This window comes from Gorilla gorilla, chromosome 14, assembly GCF_029281585.2.
Source record: "Gorilla gorilla gorilla isolate KB3781 chromosome 14, NHGRI_mGorGor1-v2.1_pri, whole genome shotgun sequence".
Taxonomy (NCBI): Eukaryota; Metazoa; Chordata; class Mammalia; order Primates; family Hominidae; genus Gorilla; species Gorilla gorilla.
This window is the reverse complement of record NC_073238.2, coordinates 127,652,143-127,674,284: the sequence shown is the minus strand read 5'-3', so window position 1 is coordinate 127,674,284 and position 22,142 is coordinate 127,652,143. Positions and strand designations below refer to the sequence as shown.

At 47.9% G+C, this 22,142-nt stretch overlaps 1 protein-coding gene across 8 annotated transcripts in view; it reads right to left on the bottom strand.

Moving 5' to 3' along the window:
• Positions 1 to 22,142, bottom strand: part of ATP11A (ATPase phospholipid transporting 11A) — a 196,372-nt gene that overhangs the window by 84,145 nt on the left and 90,085 nt on the right. For all 8 annotated transcript variants that reach the window (XM_019039791.4, XM_019039792.4, XM_019039793.4 and 5 more), the window contains exon 2: positions 14,002 to 14,124. In XM_019039791.4, the coding sequence (XP_018895336.3) occupies positions 14,002 to 14,124 (123 nt within the window). The remainder of the gene's footprint in view (positions 1 to 14,001; positions 14,125 to 22,142) is intronic.

Sequence of the window (22,142 nt, the reverse complement as noted above, 5' to 3'; positions counted from 1 at the left end):
AGAAGGTCTCACAGCCTGTGCTGCGGCCTCTGCCATCTGTGTGTCTCTTCAACGGGGCTTATTTCAAAATCCCATTCCAAGGTGGGTTCTGGCTCCTGGAAGCCAGAAGTAGTTGTCAAATTCTCACACCAAGAACTTCTTTAATTCCAGGCTCATGAATATAAGTTATTTACAATTCAATGTAGCAACTAAAGCCTGCTACGGTCCTAAACTAACCAACATGTTCTGAATTTGGTGTTTACAAATATTTCAGAGGAAATCCATGTGCGTCTTTTAAAACTTCTCTGCCTCAAGTTTCCAGTGGCTTAGAGAGTATATAAGGAATTTCCATTTTCTATTCTAATTCACATTTACAAAGTGATTTTACCTTTCATAATAAAGTTCCTTAATGAGGGTAAAAACAGAGTAGTGGCTCCCCCCAGTTCGTGACAACTACGACCATATTTTCAGTTCCCGTCTCAGGTTGACTGTAATAAAAAAGGCAAGGGGAGCTCCAGAAGAGAGTCTCTGGAGTTTTAAAAAAGAACCTAACTTTCCAGGTCCTCCCTAGGTCATCCCGCCCTACCCATCCAAACACCCTTATTTTCCATGTGTTGTTTGATACCAGGTTTTTATCAGATATGTGTTTTGCAAATCTATTCTCCCAGTCAGTGGCTCATATTTTAATCCTCTTAACTGTATTTTGCAAAGCTCAAGTTTTTAATCTTCACGAAGTCCAACTTATCAATTTTCCTTTCATGAATAGTGTTTTTGGTGTTATCCAAAAACTTGTTGCCAAACCCAAGGTCACCTAGACTTTCTCCTACATTTCTACGAGTTTCATTATTATACATTTTACATTTAGGTCTATGACTCATTTTGAGTTAATTTTCTTGAACAGTGTATGATCACTGTCTAGAGTCACTGTTGCTGGTTTTTTTTTTTTTTTTTTTTTTTTGCATGTCCAGTTTTTCTAGCACTATTTGTTGAAAAGAAATAGTGCTTTTCTGTCTGCCCTGAATTGCCTTTGCTCCTTTGTCAAAGATGGGTTGACGATCTGGGTAGATGGGTTGACTATCTGGGTGAATGGGTTGACTATCTGGGTGGATTTACTGGGTGGATCTACTCCCAGGCTCTCTATGACGTTTCATTGATCTATTTGTCTATTCTTTTCTTTTTTGTGTGTGAGATGGAGTCTCGCTCTGTTGCCTAGGCTGGAGTGCAGTGGTGTGATCTTGGCTCACTGCAAGCTCCGCCTCCTGGGTTCACGCCATTCTCCTGCTTCAGCCTCCTGAGTAGCTGGGACTACAGGCACCCGCCACCACGCCCGGCTAATTTTTTCTGTATTTTTAGTAGAGACGGGGTTTCACCGTGTTGGCCAGGTTCGTCTCAATCTCCTGACCTCGTGATCCGCCCACCTCGGCCTCCCAAAGTGCTGGGATGACAGGCATGAGCCGCCGTGCCCAGCCGCTACTTCTCTATTCTTTCACCAACACCACACTGTCTTGATTACCGTAGTTTTACAGTAAGTCCTAAAGTGGGCTAGTGTCAGTTCTCCAACTTGGTTCAATACTGCGAGGCTATTCTGGGTCTTTTGCCTTTCCATATAAATGCAGAATCAGTTTGTTGATATCTAGAAATTAACTTGCTGGGAATTTGATTAGGACAGGTCAAAGTGCGAAGAACTGACATCTTAAAAACATGGAGTTTTCCCATCCATGAACATGGAACATCTCTCCATTAATTTAAGTCTTTGATTTCGTTACAGTTTTGTCATTTTCCTTACCTAGACCTTGTACATATCTTGTTAGATTTATACCTATGTAATTTGGTGGGTGGGGGGGTTAAATGTAAATAGTGTTGTTTTCAATTTCAAATTCCAACTGTTCATTGCTGGCATATAGGATAGCGATTAATTTTTGCATCCTGCAACCATGCTATAATCGCCTCTAACATCCAGAAGTTTTTTTGTTATTGTTGGTTCTTTGGGATTTTCTGCATGGACAATCATATCACTTGTGAACAAAGATAGTCTTATTCCTTCCTTCCCAATCTGTATGCCTTTTATTCCCATTTCTACTCTTACTGTATTAGCTAGGATTTCCAGTACAATGCTGAATAAGAACAGTGATAAGGGATTTCTTGCCTTTTTTCCAATCTTAGGGTGAAATCATCTAGTTTTTCACCATTAAGTATGATGTCAGCTGTAGGGCTTTTTGAAGATGCTCTTTATGAAGCTCAGGAAATTCCCCTCTGTTCTTAGTTTGCTGCAGTACATGAGTGGGTAGTGAATTTTGTCAAATTCTTTTTCTGCACCTATTGATATAATCATGTAAGTTTCTTTTTTGGCCTGTAAATATTATGGGTTATATTAGTCGATTTTCAAATGTTGGATCAGTCTTGCACACCTAGGATAAACCCACTTGGTCATGGTGTATAATTCTTTTTATACATTGTTGAATTGGACTTGCTAATATTTTATTGAGAATCGTTGCTTCTATGTTCATGAGAAATACTGGTCTGTGATATCGTCTTTCTGGTAATATCTTTTTCTGGTTTTGGTTTTAGGGTAATGCTGGCCTCATAGAATGAATTAGAAAATGTTCCTTCTGCTTCTATTACCTGGAAGAGATTGTAGAGAACTGATTTTTTTTTTTCCTTAAATGTTTGGTAGAATTCACCAGTGAAAACATCTGAGTCTTGTGTTTTCCGTTTTGGAAGAGTATTAATTATTGATTCCATTTCTTTTAATTGATGTAGGCCCACCCAGATTATATTTCTCCTCGTTTGAGTTTTGGTAGATAGTGTTTTTCAAGAAACTGGTCAATTTTATCTAAGTTACCAAGTTTATGGGTGTAGGGCTGTTCATGATATTCCTTTTAATCTTTTTATTAGCCATGTTACCAGTAGTGATGCCCCTCTTTTATTTCTGATGTTTGGAATTTGTGTCTCTTTTCTTTTTCCCTTGTTTAGCCTGGCTAAAGGTTTATTCATTTTATTGATTTTTTTTCAAAGAACCAGCTTTTGATGTTTAAAATTTTCTCTGATTTCCTGTTTTCAATTTCATTAATTTCTGTTCTAATGTTTATTATTAATTTTTTTTTTAAGTTTCCTAATGTTGAAGCTTGTAGATTTTGGATCTTTCTTCTTTTCTAATCTATGTAGTCAATACTATAAATTTCCCTCTAAGCACTGCTTTTCCTGCATCCCACAAGATTTGATAAGTTATATTTTTTGTTTAGCTTAAAATATTTTTATGCCTCTTGAGACTTCTTTGATTCATGTGTTATTTAGTAGTGTTTTGTTTAATCTCCAAATATTTTGGGATTTTCCAGTTAACTTTGTTATTTATTTATTTCTAGTTTAATTCTACTGTGGTCTGAAAGAGTACTTGGTATGATTTCTATTCTTCGAAAATGTGCTAAGGTGTATTTTATGGCCCAGAATGTGATCTGTCACGGCAAATGTTCCATGTGAACTTGAGAAGAATGTGTGGTCTGCTATTGTCAAATGAAGTATTTTATAAATTGTCAGGCCTCTGAGCCCAAGCTAAGCCTGTGACCTGCACATATACACCCAGATGGCCTGGAGCAACTGAAGAACCACAAAAGATGACATTCCACCTTTGTGATTTGTTCCTGCCTCACCCCAACTAATCAACTGACCTTGTGACATTCCCCCCCGGACAATGAGTCTCATGACCTCCCCACCCTGCACCTTGTGACCCCCGCCCCTGCCCACAAGGGATAACCACCTTTAACTGTAATTTTCCACTACATACCCAAATCCTATAGAACTGCCCCACCTCCATCTCCCTTTGCTGACTCCTTTCTCGGACTCAGCCCACTTGCATCCAAGTGAATAAACAGCCTTGTTGCTCACACAAAGCCTATTGGTGGACTCTCTTCACATGGACGCGTGAGACATAAAGGTCCATTAGGTCCAAGGGACTGATGGTGCTGTTCAGTTCAACCGTGTCCTTACTGATTTTCTGCCTGTGGACAGAGGTGATGAAGTGTCCAAATATAACAGCGGATTTTCTTTCTCTTTCCAGTTCTATCCGTTTTTGCCTCACATATTTTGACCCTCTGTTGTTACAGAGACATTGAGAATTGTTATGTTGTCTTGGAGAACTGACCTCCTTGTTGTTCGGCAATGCCCCTCTTTATCCCTGGTAACTTCTCTTGTTCTGAAGTCTGCTTTGTCTGAAATTAATATAGCTAATCTTGTGTCCCTTTGAGTAGTAGCAGCATGGTACATCTTCCTCTGTCTGTTAAACTTGTGTTTTTATATTTAAAGTGCCTTTCCTGCACACAACATATGGTTAGGTCTTGTTTTTTCTATTCTGACAGTTTCTGTATTTGGTTTATTTAGACAATTCACACTTAAAGTGATTATTAATATAGCTGGATTAATAGTTACCATATTTGTAACTGACTTTTATTCCTTTCTTCATAGTCTTTGTTTCTTTAGTGACTTATACTCTTTTCCTGCCATCTTGGGTTTTAATTGAGCATTTGATGTGACTATTTTCTCTCCTGTCTTAGTATCAACTACACTTATTTTTTAAAAAAATTACTTAGTGGTTGCACTAGAGGCCACAATACACGTCCACTCTCACATAACCCGCACTGTGTGTGTGGCGCAGATTCCTCGCAACAGCATGCCCAGTTCCTTCTTGTCCCCCAGGGCACTGCTGTCATACCTTTCATTCACCCCTGAGCAATCACCACCGAATAAGTGCTATTATCATTCTGAATAAAGTACTCTCTGTTAGACCAATTAAGAACACAAAAAGCAAGCTGGGTGCTGTGGCCTGTAATCCTAGCACTTCAGGAGGCTGAGGCGGTGGATCCCTTGAGCCCAGAAGTTCTAAACCCGCCTGGGCAACATGGTGAGATCATGTCTCTAAAAGAAATAAAAAACAACAAAAAAGCAAAATATTTAATTTTACTACCTTCACTTATTCCTTCTTGCTATGGTTTGAATGTGTCCCCTCCAAAATTCAGGTGTTGCCAATGTGACAACTAGTCACGGTCCCAGGAGGTGGGGCCTTCAAGAGGTGATTCCGCCATGCGGGCTCCTCCCTCATGAATGGGATTAGGTGCCTGTATAAAAGGGCTTGGCAGAGGGAGTTTGCCTCTTTGCCCTTTTCCCTTCTGCCACATAAGGACACAGCCTTCCCCCTCTCCAGAGGATGCAGTGCTCAAGGAGCCATCTTGGAAGCAGAGACAGGGCCCTCACCAGACACCAAACCTGCCACTGTCTTGATCTTGGACTTCCCAGACTCTAGAACTGTGGGGAAATCAATGTCTCTTCTCTATAAATTACCCAGTCTGTGGTATTCTGTTGTAACAGCACAAAAACTCACACTTTAGTGCTCTGTTCTTTCCTAAGTAGACCTGAATTTCTGACCTATATAATTTTCCTTCTTTCTGAAGAACTTTTAACATTTCTTGCAAGGGAGGTCTACTGGCAATGAATTTGCTCAATTTTTGTTTGCCTGAAAAAGTCTTTATTTCTCCTTCATGTATGAAGGATAATTTTATGAGATACAGAATTCTGGGTTGCTGGCTTTTTCTTTCAACACTTTAAATATTTTACATTATTATTTTCTTCCTTAGACGGTTTCTGGAAGAAAGTTTGATATAATTCTTACCCTTGTTTCTCAGCAGGTAAAATGTTCTTTTCCTGTGGCTTCTTTCAAGATTTTTTCTGAGTCTAATTTTCTGCAATTTAAATGTCATATGTCTAGGTGTACCCTTTTTAAAAAATTTATTCTGCTTTTGTATTTATCTCTGAGCTTCCTGGATCTGTAGTTTGGCATCTGCCATTAATTTTGGAAATAGCCACTTTTACTGGAGATATTTCTTCTCTCTTCTTTTGTTTTTTTCATTATGCATATATGCTTTACCTTTTTTTTTTTTTTTTTTGAGATGGAGTTTTCACTCTGGCTGCCCAGGGTGGAGTGCAGTGGTGCTATCTTGGCTCACTGCAACCTCTGCCTCCCAGCTTCAAGGGATTCTTGTGCCTCAGCCTCCCAAGTAGCTGGGATTACAGGCACCTGCCACCACACCTGGCTAATTTTTTAAAAAAATTTTTTATTTTTTGTATTTTCAGTACAGACAGGGTTTCACCATGTTGGCCAGTCTTGTCTCAAACTCCTGACCTCAGGTGATCTGCCCACCTTAGCCTCCCAAAGTGCCAGGATTACAGGTGTGAGCCACCGTGCCTGGCCTGCTTCGCCTATTGTAATTGTCCACAGTTCTGTCCTGTTTCTTCACTCTTTTTTCCTCTTTGCTCTTCAGTTTGGAAAGTTTCTATGGACATGTCTCAAGGTCACGGGTCCTTTGCACACCACGTCAGTCTCTGAGCAGCCTGTATTATAAATCCCCGATGTGGCTAGGGCAGGTGTATGATTCTATGGGCATGTCTCAAGGTCACGGGTCCTTTGACACTGCATCAATCTCTGTACAGTCTGTATTATAAATCCCCAAAGTAGTTAGGACAGGTGTATGAGTTTCTTATGCTGCTATAACAAATTCCACTTTGTGACTTAAAACAACACAAATTTATTACCTTATTGTTCTGGAGATCAGAAGTTTGCAATGGGTTTCACTGGGTTAAAATTAAAGTATCAGCAGGGCTGGTTCCTTCCTGGAGGCTCCAGGGAGAAACTTTTCTCGCCTTTTCTTGCTTCCTGCAGAGGCTACATCCTTTGGTCCCCTTCAACCTCTGAAGCCAGTCGTAGCTCGGACAGTCTGTTCTGCCTCCCTCTTCCACTTACAAGTGCCTCTGTGGTTACTTTTGGCCACATGAATAGTTCTATAATCACCTCCCTATTTTAATGTCAGCTGTTTGGCAATCTTGATTCCCTGGCCACAGACAGTGTCACAGTCAGAGGTTCTGGGGATCAGGATGTGGACATCTGTGGGAGGCCAGCCTTCTGCCTGCCACACTAGGTTTTCTTCATGGGAATGCAAACAAATTGAGAACCAAAAGGCAAGAGCTCTGGACGGAAAAGTAGCCATACAAACTGAGACAGAGTAGAGAACACATGGCTAGCTCTTCATTCCTTTTGTTTCTCATTCAGAAAAAAAGAAAACAAAACACCAGATTGCCAATAAAAGTATAGGCACTTTCTTCCTTTACAAAAACCACAATCTTAATTCACAATTTGCTAACCCCACCTCAAGATAATTTAGGTACTCTATCGAAATTCTGGAAATATTTACTCTTTAGCATACTATGAAACACATAGACTTCAGAGTCAGTCCCCACATTCGATCCTGGCCCTGCCATTTAAAAACCATGTAAACTTCAGCAAATTATTTAATGATTCTGAGCTCTAGTTTTCTTGTGTATACAACTTGGCAAACATTACACATGTGATCGACCTTTTTAAATATTTAAGAAAGATATATTTTCTCTCAAATGGGCCATAATGAAAAAGTCAGTTACTCTCCATTAGCTTTTAAAAGGATACATTAAAGAAATACCTTAGCCCACCCATGTGAGGCCAGTCTTACTTTCCAGCATCCAAGCCAACAAATTTATTATAATTATACGTTTCCACAAATTTCTATAATACATCACTCAGTAACAAAGTCACATTAATGAAAAAAGAGTCTACTTAAAATTCCACCTTTCATTTACTGAAGTACTTTCAGATGAAAAGTACACGCTGTCCAGGGTTCCTTCCAAAGCACCCTTGGAACTAAAGTGAAGGTGCAGATGCAACAGGCTGGCCACAAGCTGGGAACTGTGACAGTGGAGACGAGCCACAGAGATTTACAATGCTCCTCTCTATGGTTTTGAAAGTTCCCATGTTATACGAGGAAGTTTTGGTAATATTTATGAGATAAAATATGATCTGCAATCCTTCCAAACATGCAGATCTACTTCCATCAGGCCTGGAAGGCTGTGCAAACTCATGGACTTGCCATAACTTATTTATTTATTTATTTTGAGATGAAGTCTCACTCTGTCACCCAGGCTGGAGTGCTGTGGCGCCATCTCGGCTCACTGCAACCTCTGCCTCCCAGGTTCAAGCGATTCTCGTGCTTCAGCCTCCTGAGTAGCTGGGATTACAGGCAACCCCCCAAGATGCCCGGCTAATTTTTGTATTTTTAGTAGAGACAGGATTTCACCATGTTGCCCAGGCTGATCTTGAACTCCTGACTTCAGGTGATCCACCTGCCTCAGCCTCCCAAAGTGCTGGAATTACAGGCGTGAGCCACCGCAGCTGGCGGGGCCTTGCCATATTTGAATGTTACTGTACAGCTTTGGAATCTGAAACCACCTGCATGATTGCTTTATTCTTTTTTTCTTTTCTTTTCTTGAGACAGGGTCTTACTCTGTCTGTCACCCAGGCTGGAGTGCGTTGGCACAATCTCGGCTCACTGCAACCTCTGCCTCCCGGGTTCAAGCGATTTTCCTGCCTCAACCTCCCGAGTAGCTAGAAATACAGGCGCCCGCCACCACGCCCAGCTAATTTTTTATTTTTTGGTAGAGACAGGATTTCACCATGTTGCCCAGGCTTGTCTAGAACTCCTGACCTCGTGATCCGCCCGCTTCGGCCTCCCAAAGTTCTGGGATTACAGGTGTGAGCCACTGCGCCCGGCCTCAATTGCTTTATTCTAATCAGGCACTGAGGGCTGCAGCCAAGCCCCATGATGCTGTGTAATCTCTATGTTTCACAGAGTAAGTTATTACTGCTGACCATTACTATTGTCAAAAGGAGGGTTATTAATTCCTGGTGATGTCTAACAAGAAAAGTGAAATTCCAGTGAACTCATTTCAATGGTCGTGACTGCACTGACACAGCTGTACCATCGGGATACAATAAACTGAAATGAGCATTTTATTCCACACATTAGAGCGGGAAAGCTGACAACGGTGGACAGTTATCCTTTGCTCATCGTTGTTGAATTGTAAAAATGTAAGTATTTGCCTGGGGACACAATGTAATGTAACACTGGGCCCTTCAACTGTGATACAATCAGTAGATGTCCTCAATCCTGGGAGCTCCTGGCGTGAAAGCCACAGCATAGAAACAAGTGGTTTTCCTCCTACAGGAAATCTGGGAAAACCGAGTGGCGCTTGGCATCTCTCTTCACCTCCAAAGACACCATGCGTTTTGCTGAATGACACGGGACAGTCATTCTTTTCATTTCTCACTTGTACGACAGATGCCATAGCCAGAGTCCACAGCTGCCCTGGCTCTGATTTTGGCCCTGAGCTGGAACGCCTCACTAGTGTCTGAGTCTCAGGTTTCCGCTGCCTCCTGCCCCTTGTGGAAGCCAGTCTCTGGTTTTGTGTTACTCACCAGCAGTGTGGTGTGCAGACAGGGAAGTGCATGGCCTCACCTGGCCTGCCTCTGGCCTCTGGCTGCGAGACGAACCTGGGCACTGTCCTCTGCCAGCAGCCCAGGCGCCCGCAGGAGCACCTGCAAGCTGTCTGAAGCCTCAGCTAGTGTTCACCTGAACACAGCTCCAGCACCACGGGGCCCACCTGACAGTCCTGAAAAAGGCGGGACACCGGACACCCATCTGCTTGGGACAACGAGCCACTCTCATGGAACTGAGGTCACTCTTTTGTTTATGACCGGGAGGCAGGGATGCAAAACACAGAAAATTATGCCAGGATGGTGGATTACTGATGCTGGAAATTCGTGAGCACCCAGAGGGGCTGTTAAGAAAAGCACCCCTGGATGGGCGTGGTGACTCACGTCTGTAAACCCAGCACTTTGGGAGGCCGAGGTGGGTGAATCACCTGAGGTCAGGAGTTCAAGACCAGCCTGGCCAACAATGGCAAAACCCCATCTTTGCTAAAAACATAAAAAATTAGCTAGGTGTGGTGGTGGGCACCTGTAGTTCCAGCTACTTGGGAGGCTGAGGCAGGAGAGTCACTTAAACCTGGGCGGTGGAGGTTGCAGTGAGCCAGGATCGCACCATTGCACTCCAGCCTGGGCACAGAGAGAGACTCTGTCTCAAAAATGAAAAGAAAGGGTCCCTGGCTCTGCGGAAGGAAGTCCAAGCCCAGTGCCAGACTACAGGGGCTCTATCCTCTTCTGTGGCCTCAGGCACATGACTGAGCTCTAAGCCTCAGCTTCCTCATGAACACGTTGGGAATAATCAGTATTGGTGGGCTCACAGGGTTGTTTTAGAGATTACATGATATAATAAACATGGAAATCATTTATACAAATATAAGTCATGAAAACACTGGCTATACCTACGAATTGCAGAGGGAATTTTTCCTCCCCAATTACCAGAAGGATTTAACTTTCTTGAAGGCATGGAGGGACAGTATAGGCTAAGCCAAGATTTAATTCTGTAGTCTCCTGTGGGCAAAGCTGGGAACCATGTGAATTCTGTGCCCCGAAGTACAAATCTGGAAAAGGAGGCATGCAGTGATCCATCCCTTTCTGGAGTTCAGGATTCCCCACGTGGGGGGTGCAAGCAGGCCTGGGGGAGCTCTGCACAGCACAGGAAGCAGGGAACGGGGCGTGCTGGGCTGTCATTTCAGGTTTTGACACTGCCCAAAGCCTCTCCCCCAAGAAGGAAACAAACTCTATCATCACCGATCACCAGTAACTGCACTTCCGTCAAACAGATGAGAAGTTAAAAATAATCCAACAGCATTTTCATCCTCTATTACAACTTCTTCCATGACAAAGGCTTTCATCCTTTGATTTCATAAAAGCAAACTTGCCGAGAACAAGCTTCTGTGGCACTTAAAAAGTCTTAACTACTAGCATTTCTTTTTTTTAGGTAGAAATCATTTCCTCCACCACCCCAGGAAAACATAGATACATTATCACAAATGTATTCTCCAAACTCAGTCGTAAACTTATGTCTTACAAATTAAACAGCATTTTTTTTTCACACATCCTGAGCTGTTAAATGAAAACAATTATGAGTCATCAATTCCAGGCTCGAGAATCCCACTTTGGTTTATCTGGATCAAGGTTACTGTCAGGCCAGCTACCTGCCTAGATTCCAGACTCCAGCCTTTCCTTCCTGAGTTCCATTAGCAAAAGAGGTATTGCCGGATGTAATTTTCCCTCGAAATTACACAACCTCATCCACTTGAAACTGAGACTAAGCTGCTAATCCCACCTCTGTGAAGAGCGGAGATCTCAACGCATGGGCGGATTTGAGAGCCCCCTACTGTCCTCGGAGGTGGAGATGAAAGGCGGCCAAGTGCTCTCCTGGCCCCGCCACACCCTCCACCTGCACTCAGACGGCGCTCCTGAGAGCCTGTTGACCTCGATCTGTGCGTTCCTGAGCGAGGGCTTCCTGGTAGGAAGGAGACTTACGGCTTCTCAAAGGTCCTGGAAAGCAGCAATAAGCCCACAAAACCCATCCTGACAACCTGCCCACCACAGGGCTTCCCGGATCAGAACTGAAGAGACCTCGAGGGGCTCCAGTTCCACAGGGAGCAGCGGAGAGGAAGGGCCCAGCCGAGGGGGAGAGAGGGTAGCACAGAGCCAGGGAGCAGGGCCAGGCGGCGCGAAGCCACCGAGGCCACTGCCTGCAGTGACGTTCGAAACGGACAGTAGGAAAAGGACAAAACTTGAATGACACAGCAGAGGGGTCAGGAGTGGGAGGCAGAAATCGCCACGCTCTGTCATCTCCTCCAAAGCCGCCATGGGCAATGACACAAGTGCAGCTTCCCACCAGCCCCTGCCAGGGGGACCAGGACCCTCCTCCAATGCCTGGATCAAGCTCTGCCGCTGCTGCTGGTTTCTTCCCTGTGGCCCCACACAGCACCCTCATCTGCAGGGAGAACCAGGCACGTGGGGCTGTCGGGCGAGCTCTGCCCCAGGAAGGGAGAAGCCAGCTCCCAGGGGGCAGGCTGGGTGATGCCTTCACAGCCACCATCCAGCTCAGATGAGCCACACTGTGCAGGGGGGGCTGCGGTTCCACACGCCCATCACCCATATCCTGGAATCCTGCCCTACAAGTCCACAATGGCACCGCATGTGGACACCTGGGTGCTTCCTGCCTCTCTGTACCTCTGGGCTGTGCAGGCTGAGTTCTAAGCAGTATGTTTGGGATTTGTTTTGGGCTGGAGGGTGGGGGATGGGTGAAGTACATATAAGCTTGGAAACCATCTTCAGTGAGCTCCGCCCGAGACTGCGTCGACTTTATAAGTATTACCACTGCAGAGACAATATTTTGGATGTGATTTCGCATCAGTACATTTCTCCTTCCATGAATCATGACTGGGAAACCACCCACAGGACTTATCTGGTTGGGACTTTGCTTTTCAGCATTTATATGTCCTGTTTCTAGAGGTTAAAGCTATTAAAATTTTTTGCAATCCTGTAGTTACAAATTAATCCCATAAAAAAGGCTTTGAAAAGGTGACCTTTTCTGTTGTAAAATATTCTTTAAAAATGTGCAACTCTTCAAGAGCACATAAATAATTAAGAACCACAGGGGTCTACATGCCAGGATGCTTGAGTGTGAATTAAGTAAGCCTACCACAGGGGTCTACACATCAGGACACCCGGTGTGGATTAAGGAGGTCTATCGCAGGGGTCTACACATGAGGACACCCAATGTGAATTAAGTAGGTCTCCACAGGGGTCTACACATCAGGACACCCAGTGTGAATTAAGTAGGTCTCCACAGGGGTCTACACGTCAGGACACCCGGTGTGGATTAAGGAGGTCTTCACAGGGGTCTACACATCAGGACACCCGGTGTGGATTAAGTAGGTCCACCATAGGGGTCTACATGTCAGGACACCCGGTGTGGATTAAGGAGGTCTATCGCAGGGGTCTACACATCACGACACCCGGTGTGAATTAAGTAGGTCTCCACAGGGGTCTACACGTCAGGACACCCGGTGTGGATTAAGGAGGTCTCCACAGGGGTCTACACATCAGGACACCCGGTGTGGATTAAGGAGGTCTATCGCAGGGGTCTACACATCAGGACACTGGTGTGAATTAAGTAGGTCCACCACAGGGGTCTACACATCAGGACACCCGGTGTGAATTAAGTAGGTCTACATAGGAGTGTACACGTCAGGACACCCGGTGTGGATTAAGTAGGTATCCACAGGGGTCTACACATCAGGACACTTGGTGTGAATTAAGTAGGTCTCCACAGGGGTCTACACATCAGGACACCTGCTGGGAATTAAGTAGGTCTCCACAGAAGTTTACACGGCAGGACACCCAATGTAAATTAAGTGCGTCTACATGTGAGGGCACACGTGTGAATGGTGGGCCGCCACACGCATCCCCATGTGCAGCCCGTCCACGTGTGTGCCTGTGTTTAGCTCATCCATTTTGAAGGACGGTGAAGATAAATGGAGTCTGAACACAAGCACGTGCGTTCCGCATTATCTGGAAAGCACAGTTTACCCCATGTTTAATGGCAGCAGCTAAATTTCCACCTTGTTCTTAAGACCCGTTTCCAGGTCACTCTCTGAACGTGGGAAATGTGTGTGCACTTCCACGCTCCAGTCCATGGAGAGAAACACGCTTCGTTTAGACCGCGGCACTCTGCTCCTGCTTCCTACGCTTTACCTGGGCTGCACCTCGTGAACAAGCTCAAAGACTTCCCCCCAGGTTTTGCTGTCCAGCCTGCGTTTGTTGGCTCTTTCTCCGGGGTGGCTGGTATCGTTTCTACCTTACTGGCACTGAGACTCTGGCCAGGGTGGTCCATGACAAGCACATGGCCAGGCGCCTCAGAAGTGGGACCTGGGTAGGGTTTGGATCCTGGACTTCAGACCTGCACTGCCTCTGTGACACGGTCACCCGAGAATGGAGACACTGCGCTGTGAGCTCTGGGCAGGTGGAAAGCCTCCTGTGGGCAGTCACCGAGAGGGAGAGAGTAGCGCCCTCGGTGAGGTCCTGATCCGAAGCCCTTGCTGGGGGTGGCTGGTGGCCGTGAGAGCAGGGCCAGGAGCAGAGCTGCTCTTTGAAACCGAGAAGCACTAACACCCCCCGGCAGCTGCTTTTTAGACACATTATGGACACTCAGACCCAAGCCAAGTTACCTTGGATGAGACGATCCTGTTGTCTGGGTATCTCTGTGGGATGTAGGCCTCTGCGCCCGGAGGTGGCTCCCTGTGTCCCACGTAGATGGTCCTGCTGTCCACCCAATTCTCTTCTCCTGCACACTGCGGAAAGGAGAGCAGTGTTAGGCAGCTGCCTCAGAACCCGCATCAAAAGCTCTTGCCCAGAGTGTTGCCTTGAGGCACGTTCGTCGGAACGGAGACCTGTACCTGCTGCTGAGAGCATCGTTCAGGGCTGCAGGGAGACCTGGGGCCCAGCATCCCAGGCCCGAGCCACCCTGTCTTACGCAGCCCTCATGGGCCAAGGTCTTCTGGTGAGCACCAGGAGGGTCTGCACTCCTGTGAGAGCCACACAGTGAACTTCAAAGCTGACTGCCAGTGGAAACAGCTCAGGGCGTGTACATAAGAACAGAACGTGGCCGGGCGCGGCGGCTCACGCCTGTAATCCCAGCACTTTGGGAGGCTGAGATGGGCGGATCATGAGGTCAGGAGATGGAGACCATCCTGGCTAACACAGTGAAACCCCGTCTCTACTAAAAAATACAAAAAATTAGCCGGGCGTGGTGGCGGGCGCCTGTAGTCCCAGCTACTCAGGAGGCTGAGGCAGGAGAATGGCGTGAACCCGGGAGGTGGAGCTTGCAGTGACAGAGATAGCACCACTGCACTCCAGCCTGGGTGACAGAGTGAGACTCTGTCTCAAAAAAAAAAAAAGAACGTGTGGCCAAATCGTAAGGCTTCCAAAACAGAAGAGACAGTGATGTTGGGAAAGGTCTTTAATGGAAGAGGAAAGAAAAACTATGATACTGGGGTAGAAGGCGGGACTCGACTCCAGAGTGGGGCTTGGACACCGGACCAGATTGAGGACTGGTGAAAACAGGGCTGGGGCAGAGGCAGCTTTCCATAAGACATGCCCGCGGTGTGCCTGTCAGTTTACCACTGCCATGGCAACAGCCAGGAGCTGCAGCCCCTTTCCATGGCGATCGATTGCCTACAAGTTACATCCTTCTCCTAGAAATTTCTGCAAAAACCACCCCTTAATCTGCATGCAATTAAATCTGCCCTGAGCTACTCCTTTCCGCCTACGGGGCAGCCCCGCTCTGCAGGGGCAGTCAGGGAGCTGTAGCCTCTTCAATAAAGCTGTTTCCTCCGCCTCCTGCTTGCCCTTGAATTCCTTCCTGGGCAAAGCCAAGAACTCTCCAGGCTCTTGCCCCACTGTGGGGTCACCGGCCCTGCATCTGCAGATGCCTAAGAGTCGCTCAACCCTGCTGGGTGTCTGCTCAGGAACAGGAAGGCTCTCCTGCAAAGATGACTTGGGCCTGACCATCTCTGTATTACTCAGAACACTGTATTTGGAGGAGTTAAGGAAACAGCTCTGACAAGAAATATTTCAACAACACTCAGGCGGGCCATCTGATGTCAGCACTAAAACCACAAAAATACTTTAGCTCGTAACGGGAAATCCAAACGCCACATCTGAATACGCAGCCCTGGCCATGGCCCTGAGGCCACCTCAGAATACGTGGCCTTAGCGTGTGGCTCTCGTCCCACGCCCCAGTTCGCTGTAGGAACTGCAAGACATCAGCCTTTCTGGGGCATGAGAAACACGGCTGAAGAGGAGACGGAAGCCTCCTCCATGAGGGGAATGCTGGTGCAATGGGACGGGAAGGACGAGCGGGCACTGCCGTCGAAGGGCTGACCCTTGGCTGCTGGGCCACTCCTCGCCGCAGGCACGGGGACAGTTTCCCGCTGAGCTTCTCACCCATGAGGGTGACACCAGCACTTTCTCAGGGTCCTGGAGCATGAAATGAGGCAACGGGAACAGAACAAGGCCAGGGGCCCGGCCCAGCACAGACACTTGTAAATGCTCAGGGCCAACTCCTCTCTGTGTGGGCTGCCCCTCGGTGCTTCAGGCAACTCTCGTTTTTTAAAGCCAAAAAAGGCAGGCAGGGTCTGAACAGTCTGGAGTCCCTGTCTGTGTGGTGCTCTTGTTTATAAACCTCATGGGGCTGTTTTTGGACTTGTTGATGTCATCAGCTCCTCTGCTCCCCTACCAACCTCTCAGAGGAAGTCTTTCCACACTGTCCCACCCAGAACGTCCTGGACAGGAGCTGTGTGAATGTCTGCACATTTGCTTTAATAAATTCCATTGGTAATTCACCTGCAATTTCTTTTATTAGGACTCAGCTTTGCAGAAAAGTCTAAGTAAAATAACGGAAAGAGACCACAGCAGTCCCCATGTGCCCCAACTGTGTTTTCAGAGATGTTCGGCTGAGACTATCAACCGGTGTTTCCACGGGGAGCCGAGGCTTCCATGCTCCTGGGGACAGACGTACACAAGGCAGCCACCAGGCCAGGGAAGAACACTCCACCCTCAAATGAGCCAGACGCAGTTTTCCTCAGCGCGACCTTGGGTCATGGCCTCCCCGCAAGCCTGCTGGCCACGCAGTAACCGTCATCCTGGACTCAAAGCCAGGTGGGCAGCACAGCCCCACTGCCCTGACCATGCCACAGCCTGGCTGCCCCTCCCCACGAGGATGGGCCCTCCTCCTCCGGGACTGGATCTCCCTGCCTGACAGGAGCCTTCCCTGCCGTCTCTATTTTGTGGTGAAGCCAACAAACCAAAGGGATGTGGACTTTAAAAGCATCCTAAGAGCTTCATAAATAAACTGCTGCCTATAAAGGCTGAGCAAAGTCCCTGGCTCCTTTGTTTTCACAGAACGTAGCCAAATAGATGCTTCTCATTCTCGTGAAATCAGGAAATTGCACTGAATAAGAATATAAGTGAACCAGAAAAAGAGAGAAAAGCATACAGATATCTTTTAATACAAAACTGAAAATTCTAGAAACTTTCTTTGAAGCTTCAAAGACGGCAACTGAATTTCAGGAGTGGCCATGAGCCCAGACACTGGTTTGGAAAGCTGAACGCTTCCCTGGAGCCGTGTGGCATTGCCCATGCCACAGCGAGCCCACGCTTCCCGGCCGCTTCCAGCCAGCAACAAAGGGACCCTGTCTCATGGAGGAACGATCAGGATGAATGGATGAAGTCCACTCCATAGTCTCAACACCGGCGAGCAGACGTTTATCATTAAATAATTACATCAAAAACAACTCAGATACAGCCCAACAGTGTAGCGGCGTTTAACCCGACACAAGTAGGAATGAGTATTCTTGTCTGTGCCATGGCTTCAGAAAATAGGCTGCCTGCCAACATACAGTGGGCCTTGCCTGGCAAGTGGGCGACCTTGCCTGATGGCCTCGTCAGCATAACAGACACCAGATTGGAACAGGAAAGGACCTGAGGCCATGAGGTCACTTAGACGGCCTCACCCAGGGCATCAGGAAGGTCGGAAACACACGTGTCTCTTCGGGTTCACACTTCAAACCAAAGGGGGCTCTTTGTGTTGTATTCTCCACAAATGTTCAAATTCTTTTTTTTTTTTTTTTTTTGCAAAGTGAAAGCAAGTTTATTAAGAAAGCAAATGAATAAAAGAACGGCTACTCCATAGACAGAGCAGCCCACTCATGTTCAAATTCTAGGAAGACTAAACTGCCCAAAAGGAACAGAGCCGAAAACACGCTGGACCCCCAGAGGACGCAGACACCATCACAAACAGTGGCCTGGGGACAGGGCGCCCGGTCCCTGCTGCTCACTGGCTCTCTGGCTAAAGGAACAGAACCAAAAACACGCTGGACCCCCAGAGGATGCAGACACCGTCACAAACGGCGGCCTGGGGACAGGGCGCCTGGTCCCTGCTGCTCACTGGCTCTGTGGCTGCGGCTGCCTCACACCACGCGTCCGTCAAATGTTGTCAGCAGCGACATGAAGGGATTAGGAGGCCCAACCTTCGTGGTCCTCCCAGCCCTAGGATTCTGGTTCTCTGTACAGTTAGCAACGAAAACAAACTCAGGAGCCTCAATCGTGTAACTTCTGAACCTCACCGGTCTTGAATCCAGGGCCAGACATACTGTGCATAAACGGGGACATAGATAAAACGGGGTCCCTGCCGGGCATGGTGGCTCATGCCTGTAATCCCAGCACTTTGGGAGGCCAAGGCAGGCGGAGCGCTTGAGGCCAGGAGTTCAAGACCAGCCTGGCTAACAAGGTGAAACTCCATCTCTACTGAAAAAAAAAATACAAAAATTAGCCGGGCATGTGGGCGCCTGTAGTCCTACCTACTTCGGAGGCTGAGGCAGGAGAATCGCTCGAACCTGGAGGTGGAGGTTGCAGTGACAAGATGGCACCTCTGCTCTCCAGCTTGGATGATAAAGCGAGGCTCCATCTCAAACAAACAAACAAACAAACAAACAAAAGACGGGGTCACATCACACGGGGCTGTTTTCAGGATTCAGAGTAAAGACACGGGTAGTCGGGAAGCTCTCCAGGGCAGGAGGATGGAGACCCCTGCCTCTCTCTCTCCGCGTTCCCAGACAGGATCAGCGACACAGCTCAGCCAGCCCTGTGCAACTCCTCGCAGCAGAACCCACCCACGGGCAGAGGCTTCCATCAGCAAAGCAAAGCTGAAACCAGGCACCAAACTGTCTATGTCAAGTAACAGATTGCCTAATGACTCATTAACAACCCATTGTCCAAACTGCATCGAGAAAGCCACGTGGCAAGTCCCCTGGAGGGCTGGCATCAAGTTCCAGCTGAAGTAAAAATCTACCCTGTGCTGATGGGACTGACCATAGGACACAAACCGACCAAAGGAAACATCTCGAGCGACTCCTGGAGGGGCACAAAAAATTCGGCGAGAAGGTTCATGGCTGCGCTGTTCATGGAAGACAAAGGTGGCAGCCTCCAAACGCGCGTCCACTGATGAAGGGATACACGGAAAGGAAGGAAGCGCCGACACCCACAGCAACACGTGTGGGGACAGAAAGCATCCCGCGTGTGAAGCAACACCATGTTGTGAGTCCATTCTGAGGAAATGCCCAGAAAAGGCGAACGCAGAGACGGGGGCTGCCGGGGGCTGGGGAAATGGCTGCTGATGGCCCCTGCCCGGGGGATGAAAACCTTCTGGGTTGGAGGGTGGTGGTGGGTGCACGACTTTGAATATTTTCCAGTTGGAACCAACGGATTGCATGCTTTAAAAGGGAGGATTTTACGGTACGTGAATTATACCTCAGTAAAAATGTTATAAATATTTTTGCCAAATGAAAGGCATGCATGGTTTGTACACGAGATCATTATTTCCACACTTTCTCATTCTAGAAACCTAACAGTCACCTTGGCATCAAGAGATATCACTCATCTGTACAACTACCACCATCAAACTTGCTCTGATTTTCAGCTTGCCTTTGGTTTAATGCTTTAATGACTCAAGTGATTTTCTTTACTACCTTAGAGGAAAATGTCATTCTTTTTTTTTTTTCTTTTTAATGAGACAGAGTTTTGCCCTCATCACCCAGGCTGGAGTGCAATGGCAAAATCTCGGCTCACTGCAACCACCGCTTCCAGGTTTAAGCAATTCTCCCGCCTCAGCCTCCCTAGTAGGTGGGATTACAGGCAAGCGCCACCACGTCCAGCTAATTTTGTATTTTTAGTAGAAATGGTGTGTTGGCCAGGCTAGCCTCGAACTCCTGACCTCAGGTGATCCGCCCGCCTCAGCCTCCCAAAGTGCTGGGATGACAGGCGTGAGCCACCGCGCCCGGCAGGAAAAGTCATTCCTAGATGTCAGAAGTGCTTCTCTGTTTCAGTCTTCTGTGTAAATTCTAGAAACTTAGATATAAAGCTCTTCCTGAAAATCTCCGAGGAAGTGAAAACTATTTACTTTTAAACAATAATTAATTATTTTTTTAAAGATGGGGTATTGCTGCCCTGTCCCAGCTGAAGCACAGCGGCTACTCCTCACTCCAGTGGCTACTCCTCACGCCAGCGGCTACTCACTCCAGTGGCTACTCCTCACTCCAGCAGCTACTCCTCACTCCAGCAGCTACTCACTCCAGTGGCTACTCCTCACTCCAGTGGCTACTCCTCACGCCAGCGGCTACTCACTCCAGCGGCTACTCCTCACTCCAGCGGCTACTCACTCCAGTGGCTACTCCTCACGCCAGCGGCTACTCACTCCGGTGGCTACTCCTCACTCCAGTGGCTACTCCTCACTCCAGTGGCTACTCCTCATGCCAGCGGCTACTCACTCCAGTGGCTACTCCTCACTCCAGCAGCTACTCACTCCAGTGGCTACTCCTCACGCCAGCGGCTACTCACTCCGGTGGCTACTCCTCACTCCAGTGGCTACTCCTCACTCCAGCGGCTACTCCTCACGCCAGCGGCTACTCACTCCAGTGGCTACTCCTCATTCCAGCGGCTACTCCTCACTCCAGTGGCTACTCACTCCAGTGGCTACTCCTCACTCCAGCGGCTACTCCTCACTCCAGCAGCTACTCCTCACTCCAGCAGCTACTCACTCCAGCGGCTACTCCTCACTCCAGTGGCTACTCCTCACGCCAGCGGCTACTCACTCCAGCGGCTACTCCTCACTCCAGCGGCTACTCACTCCAGTGGCTACTCCTCACGCCAGCGGCTACTCACTCCGGTGGCGGCTACTCACTCCAGTGGCTACTCCTCACTCCAGTGGCTACTCCTCATGCCAGCGGCTACTCACTCCAGTGGCTACTCCTCACTCCAGCAGCTACTCACTCCAGTGGCTACTCCTCATTCCAGTGGCTACTCCTCACTCCAGTGGCTACTCACTCCAGCAGCTACTCTTCACTCCAGCGGCTACTCCTCACTCCAGCAGCTACTCACTCCAGTGGCTACTCCTCACTCTAGTGGCTACTCCTCACTCCAGTGGCTACTCCTCACTCCAGCGGCTACTCACTCCAGTGGCTACTCACTCCAGCGGCTGTTCACAGGGACAATTACAGTGCACCGTAGCCTTGAACTCCTGGGCTCAAGCAATGCTCCCTGTGCAGCCTCCCAAAGCACTGAGATTGCAGGCATGCCACCATGCCCCAAATTACCTCAACTTAGAATGTATTTCTAGCTACCTCAGTGTTTTACGTCCAACTCTGAAAAGAGTTACAAGGTTTTGGCCCTGTTGCCATTTCTTACACAGCATAACTTCATGGGAGCTGGAGTGTGCCGGGGCTTTCAAAGCCGCTGACCTGGACGACCTCCTCTCACAGAGCCGCTAAGCTCAGCAAACCTCCGCCTACTGCAACTCACACACTGATGAGAGGCACGTGGAGGCCGCAAGGCCTTGGGGCCTCCGGTGAGCTTTCTGTCCACCACATCAGCTGCTCACCTGGCCGCTAAAAAATACATTTTTGCAAAAGGTATGTGTGGTATGATGCTAAACATGCCCATCTGACTCATTTCCACGATTCACACGGAAGACTGTAGAAGAAGGAACAGGAAGGAGTGCCACAGGGTTGGGGAAACAGGAAAATGGACCCAGCATGCCTTCCAGACAGAGGCGCCCGCACATGGGCTGTGCCTTCTTCTGGGCCAGGCCCAGGCCTCTCCGTGCAGGGTGCCATAAGAGCACCTCTGAGAGGAATTCCACGTCTGGCGTTGGGGGAGAAAGGCACGGTGAGCGGCGTGTGGGGAGCGCATGGGGAGGGGGCGGCAGGGCTTCCCGGCTGCATGGAGCCCACAGGGGAGGAAGTCTCACATCCCTTCTCCTAATATGTGTGCCCAGGACCCGGCACCGCAAAGCATCCTGGCAGCCTTCCCACCCACCTTCCAGCAGGAGGGGGCTTTGCAGAGGGGCAGCTGTAACTGCATGGCACAGGAGCCTCAGAGAAAATGTCACCACAAATTGCATCAATGCAGCTACCTTGGCAGCCTCCGTGGCTCCTTCCCTTAATTATTATGTTATTATATATTTTTTTTGAGACGAAGTCTTGCTCTTGTCCCCCAGGCTGGAGTGCAATGGCGTGATCTCGGCACACTGCAACCTCCGCCTCCCAGGTTCAAGCCATTCTCCTGCCTCAGCCTCCCAAGTAGCTGGGATTACAGGTGTATGCCACCACACCTGGCTAATTTTTGTATTTTTAGTAGAGACTGGGTTTCACCGTGTTGGCCAGGCTGGTCTCAAACTCCTGACCTCAGGTGATTTGCCCGCCTCAGCATTCCAAAGTGCTGGGATTACAGGCGTGAGCCACCATGCCCAGCCTTA